The 17072-nt window shown below is 44.6% G+C and overlaps 1 protein-coding gene across 1 annotated transcript in view; it reads left to right on the top strand.

Annotated features, from left to right (window-relative positions):
- The window catches only part of VPS13D (vacuolar protein sorting 13 homolog D), a 225904-nt gene that overhangs the window by 99105 nt on the left and 109727 nt on the right, over positions 1-17072 (top strand). The window contains exons 44-54 of the mRNA XM_073655412.1: positions 568-778; positions 1042-1289; positions 4855-5046; positions 5279-5405; positions 5681-5823; positions 9831-9961; positions 10047-10222; positions 13300-13423; positions 13637-13872; positions 14064-14172; positions 16555-16718. Coding sequence (XP_073511513.1) covers positions 568-778; positions 1042-1289; positions 4855-5046; positions 5279-5405; positions 5681-5823; positions 9831-9961; positions 10047-10222; positions 13300-13423; positions 13637-13872; positions 14064-14172; positions 16555-16718 — 1861 coding nt within the window. The remainder of the gene's footprint in view (positions 1-567; positions 779-1041; positions 1290-4854; positions 5047-5278; positions 5406-5680; positions 5824-9830; positions 9962-10046; positions 10223-13299; positions 13424-13636; positions 13873-14063; positions 14173-16554; positions 16719-17072) is intronic.

Here is a 17072-nt window from a genome sequence, read left to right on the forward strand (position 1 = left end):
GGTAGAGAGACTGATAAAAAAAATGCAGTTACAAGTCAAATAATGGCCAAAAATTGTGTCATTTCTCACCTGCACACACAACTTATTCTGAAAAGTCACATGTGAGTACGCAAGTGCTACACTTTTAACTCTTAAAGCGCAGCATGTGTTTATCATATAATACTTTCTCTGGCGCTTCATAGTGGGACACAGGAAGCCAAGGGGTGTATGCTAGTGTCACCAGAAGGCTGACACTAAGCAAAAAATTCAGCTCCTCCTCAGCAGGTTACACCTGTCTACTGGCACCAAGCCTCTCTGTGTAGCTTAGTGTCATGTAGGAGGCAGACACAAGTGTCTATCATATAATTCTTTTCCTAGTTCTTCAAAAGTGGGACACAGGAAATCAAGTGGTGTATGCTGCTGCCACCAGGAGGCTGACACTAAGAAAAAAGTAATCTGCTGAGCAGGTTACACCTATCTGCTGAGCATGTTACACCTGTCTGCTGGCACCAAGCTTCTCTGTTTAGATTAGTGTCTTGTAGGAGGCAGACACAGGTGTCTATCATATAATACTTTTCATATTTGCAGAGCCAGTGATTCTCCCTGCTGTGATGCCTGGAGATTCATTTGCAATTCCATTACATCTTACATCCTGGAGACTGCAGGCTCGACCCAGAGGGATGGGAGTGTTCTTCTGCAAAACGCCGATCCACTGGACAAATGTTACAAAGACCGGAGAAGTTTCCAGCAGTAAACGCGAGTGTCACTCCATGGACACGGAAAACAGCAGATATTTCAGGTGACAATAAGTGAGGCTTTATTATTGGGGGTGTCCTGTCGTATATATAGCATCAACAATAGACCTTATGTCCTGTGAATAGCCGGCTGGAGCCTTGATTTTTTTTTTAACCTAAATGCCCATCTGGTTGAGATTTGAGGAATTCGAAGGCCAAGACACCACCTTTAAACATTTTCGCATGTTTTTCATACAATTCCTGTATAATTTATGCAGTCCTGATTGTCAAGTTGTGCAATATATTTTTCCTTTAAAATTTGTTTCAGGTTCTGTGTAGCTCTGAGGAAAGAAAATTATCCCGATTACATGCCATCAAATATCTTTTCAGACAGCGCTAAACAAATCTACAGACAGCCAGGCCACACCGTCTTCCTGCTGCCCACTGTGGTCATCTGCAACCTTCTGCCATGTGAGCTTAACTTTTACGTCAAAGGTACACCCCTCCGAGGAACCTTAAAGTCTGGGAAAGAGATGGCCCTACACACAGCGGATACATCACAGAACTTTGAACTTGGTGAGTTCTCCTACTCACCTCTCGTATAGGAACGGTTGGAAAGAAAAGATATTTAGCAATCGGAAACTTGTAAATGTGAAAATTTGTAAGTCGAAACCATGAGTGGTTTTAAAATGTATATCTAAATACACCTATAACAAGCTTAAGGTAGCCCTTGAGGCTTCCTTGTGGGCCCATTTAGAGTCCAAAAGGTAAATATACAATTTTTTGGTTAGGTTGCATAATTATAAACCCTCTGTTGTCCTTTTGTATCTTTGTTCTCGCCATGAAAGAAATGTCAATAATTCATCCCTATCCTACAGAGACCTAATGTACCTCCAGTTTTCTACTCTTTGGTGTTTATCTTCAAGTTACTAGTTACTAATCTATGCCATATTTTTTGTACTATAAGATGGACTTTTTAGCAAGAAAACAGCCTTGCTAAAAAGTGTATGTGTCTTACAATTCACAGTCAGCTTCCTTCGTGATCTAAAGGATCATTCATATAGCATCCTTCCTGATCACTAGCGAGAACCCCTGTAGAGGTATCTTTGTCTGTGACCGACCCTGATCTATCTGATCAGTGCAGGGCAGTAGAGGAAGCGGATTGAGAACACCACATCACCGTTTGGCTTCTGTCGGTTCCAGCATAAAATGAGACAGCAGTTTAGTAAGTATGAGGTTTTGGAAGTAAAGTGTGTGCAAGCAGAACTGTATGTGTTCTGTAGAGCTATGTGTACTGAAAAGTCTGAAAAACTCGATAACTAATAATGAATACTTTATCCCGTTTATTACCTTTATTCACTCACAGGCTGCACATTGCATTTGTTTCAGTACAGAGTAGTAGGAGATTTGTATTACTGCTGCCCTTTACTTCCTCCCTGCACATTGCATATATTTCAGTACAGAGTAGTAGGAGATTTGTATTACTGCTGCCCTTTACTTCCTCCCAGCACATTGCATATTTTTCAGTACAGAGTAGTAGGAGATTTGTATTACTGCTGCCCTTTACTTCCTCCCTGCACATTGCATATATTTCAGTACAGAGTAGTAGGAGATTTGTATTACTGCTGCCCTTTACTTCCTCCCAGCACATTGCATATATTTCAGTACAGAGTAGTAGGAGATTTGTATTACTGCTGCCCTTTACTTCCTCCCTGCACATTGCATATATTTCAGTACAGAGTAGTAGGAGATTTGTATTACTGCTGCCCTTTACTTCCTCCCAGCACATTGCATATATTTCAGTACAGAGTAGTAGGAGATTTGTATTACTGCTGCCCTTTACTTCCTCCCTGCATATTGCATATATTTCAGTACAGAGTAGTAGGAGATTTGTATTACAGCTGCCCTTTACTTCCTCCCTGCACATTGCATATATTTCAGTACAGAGTAGTAGGAGATTTGTATTACTGCTGCCCTTTACTTCCTCCCTGCACATTGCATATATTTCAGTACAGAGTAGTAGGAGATTTGTATTACAGCTGCCCTTTACTTCCTCCCTGCATATTGCATATATTTCAGTACAGAGTAGTAGGAGATTTGTATTACTGCTGCCCTTTACTTCCTCCCTGCATATTGCATATATTTCAGTACAGAGTAGTAGGAGATTTGTATTACAGCTGCCCTTTACTTCCTCCCTGCACATTGCATATATTTCAGTACAGAGTAGTAGGAGATTTGTATTACAGCTGCCCTTTACTTCCTCCCTGCACATTGCATATATTTCAGTACAGAGTAGTAGGAGATTTGTATTACTGCTGCCCTTTACTTCCTCCCTGCACATTGCATATATTTCAGTACAGAGTAGTAGGAGATTTGTATTACAGCTGCCCTTTACTTCCTCCCTGCATATTGCATATATTTCAGTACAGAGTAGTAGGAGATTTGTATTACTGCTGCCCTTTACTTCCTCCCTGCACATTGCATATATTTCAGTACAGAGTAGTAGGAGAGTTGTATTACTGCTGCCCTTTACTTCCTCCCTGCATATTGCATATATTTCAGTACAGAGTAGTAGGAGATTTGTATTACTGCTGCCCTTTACTTCCTCCCTGCATATTGCATATATTTCAGTACAGAGTAGTAGGAGATTTGTATTACTGCTGCCCTTTACTTCCTCCCTGCATATTGCATATATTTCAGTACAGAGTAGTAGGAGATTTGTATTACTGCTGCCCTTTACTTCCTCCCTGCATATTGCATATATTTCAGTACAGAGTAGTAGGAGATTTGTATTACTGCTGCCCTTTACTTCCTCCCTGCACATTGCATATATTTCAGTACAGAGTAGTAGGAGATTTGTATTACAGCTGCCCTTTACTTCCTCCCTGTACATTGCATATATTTCAGTACAGAGTAGTAGGAGATTTGTATTACTGCTGCCCTTTACTTCCTCCCAGCACATTGCATATATTTCAGTACAGAGTAGTAGGAGATTTGTATTACAGCTGCCCTTTACTTCCTCCCTGCACATTGCATATATTTCAGTACAGAGTAGTAGGAGATTTGTATTACTGCTGCCCTTTACTTCCTCCCTGCACATTGCATATATTTCAGTACAGAGTAGTAGGAGATTTGTATTACTGCTGCCCTTTACTTCCTCCCAGCACATTGCATATATTTCAGTACAGAGTAGTAGGAGATTTGTATTACAGCTGCCCTTTACTTCCTCCCTGTACATTGCATATATTTCAGTACAGAGTAGTAGGAGATTTGTATTACTGCTGCCCTTTACTTCCTCCCAGCACATTGCATATATTTCAGTACAGAGTAGTAGGAGATTTGTATTACAGCTGCCCTTTACTTCCTCCCTGCACATTGCATATATTTCAGTACAGAGTAGTAGGAGATTTGTATTACTGCTGCCCTTTACTTCCTCCCTGCACATTGCATATATTTCAGTACAGAGTAGTAGGAGATTTGTATTACTGCTGCCCTTTACTTCCTCCCAGCACATTGCATATTTTTCAGTACAGAGTAGTAGGAGATTTGTATTACTGCTGCCCTTTACTTCCTCCCAGCACATTGCATATATTTCAGTACAGAGTAGTAGGAGATTTGTATTACTGCTGCCCTTTACTTCCTCCCTGCACATTGCATATATTTCAGTACAGAGTAGTAGGAGATTTGTATTACTGCTGCCCTTTACTTCCTCCCTGCACATTGCATATATTTCAGTACAGAGTAGTAGGAGATTTGTATTACTGCTGCCCTTTACTTCCTCCCTGCTTAGAGAGATTAATTAATGGTGAGTGAGAAAGATGAAGCTAAAATTTGTTGAATATTTTGGCCAAACAGAAAATTACATACTAGCTGTGTCTGTCTTGGGGGAACTTTCTTACCAAATAAAGTCCTGTAATCACAGCAGCATCAGCATGGCATGAATCAAGCTGTCTCTGTAAAATGAGAAGAGTCAGCGGAGGATTGACAAGTGACATGTGAGTCCGGCCTGCAGCTCCCAAGTATCGTCAACATGGCAGACAATCTGAGAGATCTGCAGCAGAGAGGAAATGTACAAAAGTACTAGACATCATTGATCTGTGGCATTAGCTACTTTTTTAAAGTGTCTCTCACATTTTAACAGGAATCGCAGTGGAAAATTTTCAACACTGCAAAGAGCTGTTGATCCCACCCGGGACTCAGAACTACATAGTCAGGATGCGACTTTACGATGCCAACAAGAGACAGCTGAACCTCACCATACGCATCATGTGCAGGGCAGAGGGCTCCTTGAAAATATTTATTTCTGCTCCTTATTGGCTGATTAATAAAACAGGTTAGTCGATGGGGGTCACTAATCAATTATTACAGGTGTGGTGCCAAAAATTGTATCGCTAACGTCAGAATTTATATGGAGGGTCGGCTGGGAATTATTTCACTGGGGAAGATGATCATTGCAAATATTTGTTCTTCTCAGATGTTCTGCAGCAGATGTGCCCATTGGGTATTGTTTACACCGCAACATTTAACTCTTTGAGGTGCTTATAGACTTTCGTATCCTTTTGCAGGTTTGCCGTTGATTTTTAGACAGGACAACGCCAAGACAGATGCTGCCGGCCAGTTTGAAGAACATGAACTTGCTCGGAGTCTGAGTCCTCTTTTATTCTGCTACTCCGATAAAGAGCTGCCAAACCTGTAAGAGAATTGTTTAAGTTATTCATATCTTTCTATTTCAAGTCTTACAAGAATATATAAAATATCTATTTTTTTGTCCCTTTGGAGGGGTGGGAGGCACTTCTTGATGTATATGGCCCAGACAGATATGGTACATTGAGTGTATCTTCTTAAAAATTGACTGCATGGATTGTATTTACCAGCAAGGCATCGCCTCCATAGTTGGGTTTAATGGGTTTAATTTATCGTTCTGGAAGCACTCTCTCTCACTGATTTTTAACATTCATTTGTTATAGCTGCACAATGAGAGTTGGGAAAGGCATCCATCCGGACAGTATCCCAGGCTGGTGTCAAGCGTTTTCTCTTGATGGAGGTAGTGGAGTTCGAGCTTTAAAGGTTATCCAGCAAGGAAACCGCCCGGGCCTGATCTACAATATAGGTAATGTAGCCAAATGATGCTTCTGTTGTGTCTTCCATTTCTGTACCTATAAGACTATGTGCCCACGATGCGGAAATGCTCTGGATTTTTTCCTGAGCGTTTCTGCATCTACCTGACAGAAAAAACGCATGCGGATTGTACATGCGGATTGTACATGCGTTTTTCCTGCCAGGGACATGCGGATGTGAAGCGTTTTTGCATGCATTTCCGCATGCGGATTGTACATGTGGATTGTACATGCGGATTGTACATGCGTTTTCCTGCCAGGGACATGCGGATGTGAAGCGTTCTTCACATGCATTTCCGCATGCGGGTTGTCAAGCGCGTTCCGAGCGATTTTAGCATCACTTGTCAACTTGGTCACACTATATAAATCCATGCAACCGGCATGGATTTATATAGTGTGACCCAAAGAATGGTAAAAAATAAATATATACAGTGGTGGACAAAAATATTGGCACCCCTGCAATTCTGTCAGATAATACTCAGTTTCTTCCTGAAAATGATTGCAATCACAAATTCTTTGGTATTATTGTCTTCATTTAATTTGTCTTCAATGAAAAAACGCAAAAAGAATTGTCCTAAAGCCAAATTGGATATAATTCCACACCAAACCTAAAAAAGGGGGTGGACAAAAGTATTGGCACTGTTTGAAAAATCATGTGATGCTTCTCTAATTCGTGTAATTAACAGCACCTGTAACTTACCTGTGGCACCTAACAGGTGTTGGCAATAACTAAATCACACTTGCAGCCAGTTAACATGGATTAAAGTTGACTCAACCTCTGTCCTGTGTCCTTGTGTGTACCACATTGAGCATGGAGAAAAGAAAGAAGACCAAAGAACTGTCTGAGGACTTGAGAAACCAAATTGTGAGGAAGCATGAGCAATCTCAAGGCTACAAGTCCATCTCTCAAGACCTGAATGTTCCTGTGTCTTCCGTGCGCAGTGTCATCAAGAAGTTTAAAGCCCATGGCACTGTGGCTAACCTCCCTAGATGTGGACGGAAAAGAAAAATTGACGAGAGATTTCAGCGCAAGATTGTGCGGATGGTGGATAAAGAACCTCGACTAACATCCAAACAAGTTCAAGCTGCCCTGCAGTCCGAGGGTACAACAGTGTCAACCCGTACTATCCGTCGGCGTCTGAATGAAAAGGGACTGTATGGTAGGATACCCAGGAAGACCCCACTTCTTACCCCGAGACATAAAAAAGCCAGGCTGGAGTTTGCCAAAACTTACCTGAGAAAGCCTAAAACGTTTTGGAAGAATGTTCTCTGGTCAGATGAGACAAAAGTAGAGCTTTTTGGGAAAAAGCATCAACATAAAGTGTACAGGAAAAAAAAAAGAGGCATTTAAAGAAAAGAACACGGTCCCTACAGTCAAACATGGCGGAGGTTCCCTGATGTTTTGGGGTTGCTTTGCTGCCTCTGGCACTGGACTGCTTGACCGTGTGCATGGCATTATGAAGTCTGAAGACTACCAACAAATTTTGCAGCATAATGTAGGGCCCAGTTTGAGAAAGCTGGGTCTCCCTCAGAGGTCATGGGTCTTCCAGCTGGACAATGACCCAAAACACACTTCCAAAAGCACTATAAAATGGCTTGAGAGAAAGCACTGGAGACTTCTAAGGTGGCCAGCAATGAGTCCAGACCTGAATCCCATAGAACACCTGTGGAGATATCTCAAAATGGCAGTTTGGAGAAGGCACCCTTCAAATATCAGGGACCTGGAGCAGTTTGCCAAAGAACAATGGTCTACAATTCCAGCAGAGCATTGTAAGAAACTCATTGATGGTTACCGGAACTGGTTATTCGCAGTTATTTTGGTTTGGCTAAAGGTTGTGCAACCAAGTATTAGGCTGAGGGTGCCAATACTTTTGTCTGGCCCATGTTTGGAGTTTTGTGTGAAATGATCAATGATTTGATTTTTGCTTCATTCTCTTTTGTGTTTTTTCCTTGCAAGCAAATTAAATGAAGATAATAATACCCACGAATTTGTGATTGCAATCATTTTCAGGAAGAAACTGAGTATTATCTGACAGAATTGCAGGGGTGCCAATACTTTTGGCCACCACTGTACTTACCTTCCGATGGCCCCCGGTGTCTTTATCCGATGCGTCTCGGCTTGCCAACAGCTTGCGGTACACTAAAGGACCTGCCGACGTCAGCGGTCGCGTGACCCGTCACATGACTAAATGACGTCATGGCAGGTCCTTGAGTCCATCGCGATCTGCCGGCAAGCCAAGACAAAGACACCGGGGGCCATCAGAAGGTAAGTATAATTAAGTATAATGTTTATTTTTTATTTTATTCTTTTTTTTGCAGGTACCATGGTACCCGAGTCTGGAGGAGAGTCTCCTCTTCTCCAAACCTGGGTACCATCCGCACATTGAAACGCTTGGATTCCGCATATACAGATGCAGTGATGTGGATGTCATGCGGTCCAATGCCGGTTAATGGCGGCGACAACGCCGTGCTTCCGCAAAATAATTGGTAGTGCTGCGGATTTTTCCGCAATGATAATCCGCAGCGGAAATTTCCGCAGCATGTGCACAGCACATGCGGATTATCATTGGGGAACATGGCAGACCTTCTACCAAGCGTTTTTTAAGCGTTTCTGCAGCGGAATTGCCGCTGCGAAAACGCTTAAAAAAATGCATCATGGGCACACAGCCTTACTCTCTGGCTTAGCTGCCGTCAGTTCTCTCATTCCTTGCTTTTTCTTTGTTTCATTATTCAATAACTCTGTGATTGTTACATATTCCCTTTTGTCTTTGTTTACTTTTTCTCCTTTTCATTTCCAATCTTTTTCCTCTTGCAATTACTGCCTTCCCTCCCCCCTGGTCTTTCCTCACCTCTCCCCCCTGGTCTTTCCTCACCTTTCCCCCCTGGTCTTTCCTCACCTTTCCCCCCTGGTCTTTCCTCACCTTTCCCCCCTGGTCTTTCCTCACCTTTCCCCCCTGGTCTTTCCTCACCTTTCCCCCCTGGTCTTTCCTCACCTCTCCCCCCTGGTCTTTCCTCACCTTTCCCCCCTGGTCTTTCCTCACCTTTCCCCCCTGGTCTTTCCTCACCTTTCCCCCCTGGTCTTTCCTCACCTTTCCCCCCTGGTCTTTCCTCACCTTTCCCCCCTGGTCTTTCCTCACCTTTCCCCCCTGGTCTTTCCTCACCTTTCCCCCCTGGTCTTTCCTCACCTTTCCCCCCTGGTCTTTCCTCACCTTTCCCCCCTGGTCTTTCTCCTCGCCTCTCTCCCCCCCCTGGTGTCGCCTCGCCTTTTCCCCCCTGGTGTCTCCTCGCCTTTCCCCCCCTGGTGTCTCTTCGCCTTTCCCCCCCCTGGTGTCTCTTCGCCTTTCCCCCCCTGGTGTCTCCTCGCCTTTCCCCCCTGGTGTCTCCTCGCCTTTCCCCCCCTGGTGTCTCCTCGCCTTTCCCCCCCTGGTGTCTCCTCGCCTTTCCCCCCCTGGTGTCTCCTCGCCTTTCCCCCCCTGGTGTCTCTTCGCCTTTCCCCCCCTGGTGTCTCTTCGCCTTTCCCCCCCTGGTGTCTCTTCGCCTTTCCCCCCCTGGTGTCTCTTCGCCTTTCCCCCCCTGGTGTCTCTTCGCCTTTCCCCCCCTGGTGTCTCCTCGCCTTTCCCCCCCTGGTGTCTCCTCGCCTTTCCCCCCCTGGTGTCTCCTCGCCTTTCTCCCCCTGGTGTCTCCTCGCCTTTCCCCCCTGGTGTCTCCTCGCCTTTCCCCCCTGGTGTCTCCTCGCCTTTCCCCCCTGGTGTCTCCTCGCCTTTCCCCCCCTGGTGTCTCCTCGCCTTTCCCCCCCTGGTGTCTCCTCGCCTTTCCCCCCTGGTGTCTCCTCGCCTTTCCCCCCCTGGTCTCTCCTCGCCTTTTCCTCACAAGTTTTGCTTTGCCTTCTTCTTCTGGATTTTTCTCACCTTTTCCCCTTGGTCTATTTTTACTTTTCACCTTTTATGTTTGTGCTAATATCTTCCAAAATTACCTGCCTTTGATACATGGCATCTTCTAGGCATTGATGTTAAGAAAGGCAGAGGAAGGTACAGACATACCTGTATGGTCACCTTTGCTCCTCGATACCTATTAATCAACAAATCAAGTCACAAACTAGCCTCTGCCCAGAGAGAATTTGCAAGAGGTCAGGTAAGTGTACCCAGAAAAATGCCATACTGCCAGTTACCTGGCACAAGCTCTACAATGCCATCTGACAATTGTTTCCTCTACCCAGGGCACCAACAATCCCGAGGGTTACATCTCAACTCTGTCCGGCTCAAGTGTTGTCTTCCATTGGCCAAGAAATGATTATGACCAGTTACTGTGTGTGCGCTTAATGGATGTTTCCAACTGTACCTGGTCCGGCGGCTTTGAGGTTAATAAAAATAACTCGTTTCATATCAATATGAGGTAAATATCTACAAAAAGCTCCATGTCTCGTCTAATGAATCCATGAAGCTTTGGTGACACCATTTATTGTGTTCACCTACATCATATCGAGGTTATATACTCACACGTACGTCACACCCAGAGGGTATATAGTCACACGTATGTCACCCAGAGGGTATATAGTCACACGTATGTCACCCAGAGGGTATATAGTCACACGTATGTCACACCCAGAGGGTATATAGTCACACGTATGTCACCCAGAGGGTATATAGTCACACGAACGTCACACCCTGAGGGTATATAGTCACACGTACGTCACACCCAGAGGGTATATAGTCACACGTAGGTCACCCAGAGGTTATATAGTCACACGTATGTCACCCAGAGGGTATATAGTCACACGTATGTCACACCCAGAGGGTATATAGTCACACGTATGTCACCCAGAGGGTATATAGTCACACGAACGTCACACCCTGAGGGTATATAGTCACACGTATGTCACACCCAGAGGTTATATAGTCACACGTATGTCACACCCAGAGGGTATATAGTCACACGTATGTCACCCAGAGGGTATATAGTCACACGAACGTCACACCCTGAGGGTATATAGTCACACGTATGTCACACCCAGAGGTTATATAGTCACACGTATGTCACACCCAGAGGGTATATAGTCACACGTATGTCACCCAGAGGGTATATAGTCACACGAACGTCACACCCTGAGGGTATATAGTCACACGTACGTCACACCCAGAGGGTATATAGTCACACGTAGGTCACCCAGAGGTTATATAGTCACACGTAGGTCACCCAGAGGGTATATAGTCACACGTATGTCACACCCAGAGGGTATATAGTCACACGTATGTCACCCAGAGGGTATATAGTCACACGAACGTCACACCCTGAGGGTATATAGTCACACGTATGTCACACCCAGAGGTTATATAGTCACACGTATGTCACACCCAGAGGGTATATAGTCACACGTATGTCACCCAGAGGGTATATAGTCACACGAACGTCACACCCTGAGGGTATATAGTCACACGTACGTCACACCCAGAGGGTATATAGTGACACGTAGGTCACACCCAGAGGGTATATAGTCACACGTATGTCACCCAGAGGGTATATAGTCACACGAACGTCACACCCTGAGGGTATATAGTCACACGTACGTCACACCCAGAGGGTATATAGTCACACGTACGTCACACCCAGAGGGTATATAGTCACACGTACGTCACACCCTGAGGTTATATAGTCACACGTATGTCACACCCTGAAGGTATATAGTCACACGTACGTCACCCAGAGGTTATATAGTCACAAGTACGTCACCCCTTCAGGTTATATAGTCACACGTATGTCACACCCAGAGGGTATATAGTCACACCTATGTCACCCAGAGGGTATATAGTCACACCCAGACGTTATATAGTCACACGTACGTCACACCCAGAGGGTATATAGACACACGTACGTCACGCCCAGAGGGTATAGTCACCCGTACGTCACGCCCAGAGGGTATATAGTCACACGTACGTCACGCCCAGAGGGTATAGTCACCCGTACGTCACGCCCAGAGGGTATATAGTCACCCGTACGTCACGCCCAGAGGGCATATAGTCACCCGTACGTCACGCCCAGAGGGTATATAGTCACCCGTACGTCACGCCCAGAGGGTATATAGTCACCTGTACGTCACGCCCAGAGGGTATATAGTCACCTGTACGTCACGCCCAGAGGGTATATAGTCACACGTACGTCACACCCAGAGGGTATATAGTCACACGTACGTCACACCCAGAGGGTATATTGTCACACCCAGAGGGTATACAGTCACACGTACTTCACACCCTGAGGTATATAGTCACACGTACGTCACACCCAGAGGGTATATAGTCACAAGTACTTCACACCCTGAGGGTATATAGTCACACCCTGAGGTATATAGTCACACGTACGTCACACCCAGAGGGTATATAGTCACACGTACGTCACACCCAGAGGGTATATTGTCACACCCAGAGGGTATACAGTCACACGTACTTCACACCCTGAGGTATATAGTCACACGTACGTCACACCCAGAGGGTATATAGTCACAAGTACTTCACACCCTGAGGGTATATAGTCACACCCTGAGGTATATAGTCACACGTACGTCACACCCAGAGGGTATATAGTCACACGTACGTCACACCCTGAGGTATATAGTCACACGTATGTCACATCCAGAGGGTATATAGTCACACGTACATCACACCCTGAGGGTATATAGTCACACCCTGAGGGTTTATAGTCACGCATACGTCACACCCAGAGGGTATATAATCACACCCTGAGGGTATATAGTCACACGTACGTCACACCCTGAGGGTATATAGTCACACCCTGAGGTATATAGTCACACGTACGTCACACCCAGAGGGTATATAGTCACACGTACATCACACCCTGAGGGGGTATATAGTCACACCCTGAGGGGGTATATAGTCACACGTACGTCACACCCTGAGGGGGTATATAGTCACACCCTGAGGGGGTATATAGTCACACCCTGAGGGTATATAGTCACACGTTATTTCACACCCTGAGGGTATATAGTCACACGTTATTTCACACCCTGAGGGTATATAGTCACACGTACGTCACACCCTGTGGGTATATAGTCACACGTACGTCACACCCTGAGGGTATATAGTCACACGTACGTCACACCCTGAGGGTATATAGTCACACGTACGTCACACCCTGAGGGTATATAGTCACACGTACGTCACACCCTGAGGGTATATAGTCACACGTACGTCACACCCTGAGGGTGTATAGTCACACGTACGTCACACCCTGAGGGTGTATAGTCACACGTACGTCACACCCTGAGGGTATATAGTCACACGTACGTCACACCCTGAGGGTATATAGTCAGACACTTATGTCGCTCTCGCAGCTTTCCATAGTGTCTGTCAGGATTCCCCTCTTTCATTCTTACCTTCACTTGCAGAGTACTGGGAGCACAATGTCTGTGATGATATAGTTTAGTTGTTATCTTGGGTTTTCCTAACTTTCTCTCCTAGGGATACCTTTGGAAAGTGTTACTTTTTGAGGGTGGAAATTACATTGCAAGGCGCCACGTACCGCGTTTCATTCAGTGACACGGATCAGCTGCCTCCTCCATTTCGAGTGGATAATTTCTCTAAGGTAAATGTGAAAGTATAACTTATAATAAAAGGGAGAAGTTTTTCAATATCTCAGTTTTCCCGGCCTGGTATAAAACTAGAGAGGGAGTCTAATATTGGGAATCCTGGCAGCGTGTGACATGCGCACTGTCAGGATCCCACTGATCCAGCGTCGTAGACCGCCTATGTGTCAGTCATGATTCCTATTACCGGTGCAATACTTTACATTTTGCAGGTGCCGGTTATGTTCATTCAGCATGGCGTTGCCGAGCCTCGGCTGCGGACCGAAGTGAAGGCGTCCAGCTCTCTGGATTACGCCTGGGACGAGCCCATCCTGCCATCCTATATTACACTGACCGTGAAAGGAGCCGGCTCTTCAGAGATAGTCTGCAACATGAACGACTTCCAGGACAGCAAGCAGCTTTATTATGAAAACTTCATCTACATTGCTGCCACCTACACGTTTTCAGGGTAAGATTATTTTGGATTATAGTTTGCATGAAGTGTCTCAGACCTGGATAAGGGGGCGAGGGGCTGATATGATGCCGTTAGCAGTTTTTCATTTTTTGAGGTTTTGGACACCACAGACCTTGTGATCATGTGTTCTGGCACCAATGATTATTTTATTATTATTTTATTTCTTTTATGTGTTTCATTTTCAGCTTGCAAGAAGGAAATGTCCTATCTGTCGCACAGTCTAAGAATGTGATCTATGCAGAACTGGTCCTGGACGTCCAGCCCAAAACCCTCCGAGTGGTCCTGAAGAAGAAGGTATGGAAAGCTAAAATGGGCTTTTCTTGTATAAAGGGTATACAAAAAATACATATATATGTATTGTTAATTTACTTTTTTACCTGGTGTAAATGCCACTGTTCTTCTAAATTCGGCATAGTTTTTCTCTTGGTCCTGCGCCTCTCCATTACTGAGATACGGCCCAGTAATTTCTGTATACAAATCTAGTCTTTTTATCCAACTGGTCCTGGCCCCCATAAATGATTTCTTGTTAGAGAACCGCCCAGTTGGCTAACAAGACTTGTATGTATAAACAGGGACGAAGAGCCATATCTCAGGATTCAGGGTAACAGCGGCATTTATTCTAGTTAAAAAAAATTACACATTTGATAAGTGACACTACTAATTTGACCCTATTAGGGTTACATTGGCGCATCTGGGTAAAGGTATTATCCCAGATCACCAAACCGTGCCAAATCATAGAAAACATTAATAAATAGGAGAATAGAGAGTTTTAAGGCATTAAAAAAATTTCCATTTTTTATTATATCAGGTTAAAAAACATACAAAATATACAAAAAATTAAGACAAAGTGACATTGTGAGGGTAGCATAAGGCACTGGTAACAAAGGCCTAAGTAACAGACAAATTAGCATATCCAGCTTGGTAAAGACATAGATGCATTGGATTACGATAAGATATAGGTAATATAGATAGTCCAGAATGTATACAATGAGTATATAGTGAGCATATATTAATAAATATTTTATAAATAATTACAATCGCAGTATAGATTCAAAGACCTATCTAAATGACATCACTGCCCTCCAGTGGTACCATATGCAAAGGTGAAAAGGAGGGAGTAAGAAGTCAATATCTTACCAAGTAAGGAGCCAGAGACCAGTGCCTAATGAAGCGCAATGACAGACCCCGACGCACGTGTCGCGGCCACCAGGGGCCACTTCCTCAAGGGGAGTGATATAAAAGAGAAGGAAGTAGGTATATATATCCCATGGTGTCGGTCACATGAGGCCTCATGTGATCGATCACCTGATATGCAGGTGTAGATGGACAGGTGCCTATTAGCGGCGCATGAACTGCCACTCCCCGCTCCCAGATGCGCGACCACGCCGTCAGGAGCAAGTGTGCACGCGCGGGCGCGCGACACAAGAGTGTCCGAGCGCCCGCACCCGCACCACCAAGACAGCTGATCGCACAGGCGGAGGAGGCAGAGCGCGCGCACAGCACCTAGTGTGCAGTAAGTCCAGCTGTATAGATAAGATACACGGAAAGAAGATAGAGAAAAAACCCGATAACAGTAAGTATCCCAATATAAGTTTTAAGTTGTCCAGGCCAGGATGGATCTTGTATTCTTAACGCGTTATTAGGAGTCCATCCATAGATTTTCAATGTGATTCAACGCACCATCCGGCTCGGGTATGGGTATATAAGTAGAAACACATAGTAGGAATTCAATCCATGGGTTTTCAATACAATTCAGAGCACTGTCCAGCCCAATCATAAGAGCATCAAGGGAAATCCAATCCATAACACAAGATAAAAACTACAACAAAAAATAATAGAAATTGTATAAAATTAGGGAATAAACCCATAATTTGCATAAAAACAATACCAATACGTGGGAGCTGAAATAAATAAGGCAGAAAGGAGGGACTGGGTACTGAGGAAAGAACAAAGAATTATAACACTTAATTCATAAAAAAGATGAAAAAGATAGAGACTCATTAAGACCACGGGGAGACAAAGTGTCCAGCATAGTAATCCATTTCGCCTCGGCCTGCGCCAGCGCTTTTCTCACATTGCCCCCCCCCCCGGGCGCCCATATGTATTACATCAATACACGAACTTTAAGGCACCCGGGGTCGCAATTGTGGACCATCTTAAAATGTCTCGGGATTGTTTTTATTTCCGAGATGTCGCTCACCGTCCTGGCCGCGCCAATGTCCCGCACATGCTCCCGCACGCGCACTCGGAGTTCTCTGGAAGTCAGTCCAATATATATCAATGAGCAGTCGCAGGTTGCATAGTAAATTACATTGTTAGTACTGCACGAAATATAGTGCCTGATCCTGAAATTTGATAAGTGACAGGTCGTCTGTAAGGAATGTGTTACATTGATCTGATTAACATTAACCTAGATGCAATTTCACCCATTAAAATTATTCTCCAAGTATTTTATTGCTTCTGGTATAATTTGCTTTTTAGCCATTTGCTGCAATTTCAGCCAGGTTCACATTTAAAGGGGGAGTCTATTATAGACAACCCTTTAATTTGAAAGTCTGTCTCCTAACACTTGGGAAACTCATTATTCCAGTTCCCACAAATGTGCAGAATAATCGCAGAGCATCTAAAATTCAAGTACAAGTGTTAGAAAACTGATCAGTGTGTTTCTGTGATCAGGAGCCGGGTAAGAGGTCGCAGCTTTGGAGGATGACCGGCAGCGGTATGCTCTGTCATGAAGGATCTTCACCTCCCCACAACCCAAACAAGCTGTCCACTACCCGGTCACACGAGTCCTCCTTGGTGCTGGACATCGCAGGGCTGGCAGCTGTTACAGACAACCGGTACAGTATTTAGTCTACAAATGTCTGACTGACACAACCGTCCATCAGCGACGAGCCAACCATCAGGAAGAGCTGGGATCCTGTGACGCAGTGTCTCCATCCATCTACTAGTAGAGTGATGGCCATCCATGTGCATGGCTCTCTTCATTCTAGTCTGTGGAAGTGATAGAAAGCTTAAAGGGCTTGTGCCATGATCAGTGGTGTCTGGTTTGATACTGCAGACTAAAAACATAATGGTAAGCCTTTTAAAGAGTTTATACCAAGTAAGTCATTCCTTATTGATTGAATAGGGGATAACTTACTATTGATCACTGTGGAGTCCAAAGGACCGGCTTCTTAAGGGCCGTGTCTGAA

Source organism: Phyllobates terribilis, unplaced genomic scaffold (genome assembly GCF_046119375.1).
Source record: "Phyllobates terribilis strain yellow unplaced genomic scaffold, ASM4611937v1 Scaffold_12__6_contigs__length_324123572, whole genome shotgun sequence".
NCBI lineage: Eukaryota > Metazoa > Chordata > Amphibia > Anura > Dendrobatidae > Phyllobates > Phyllobates terribilis.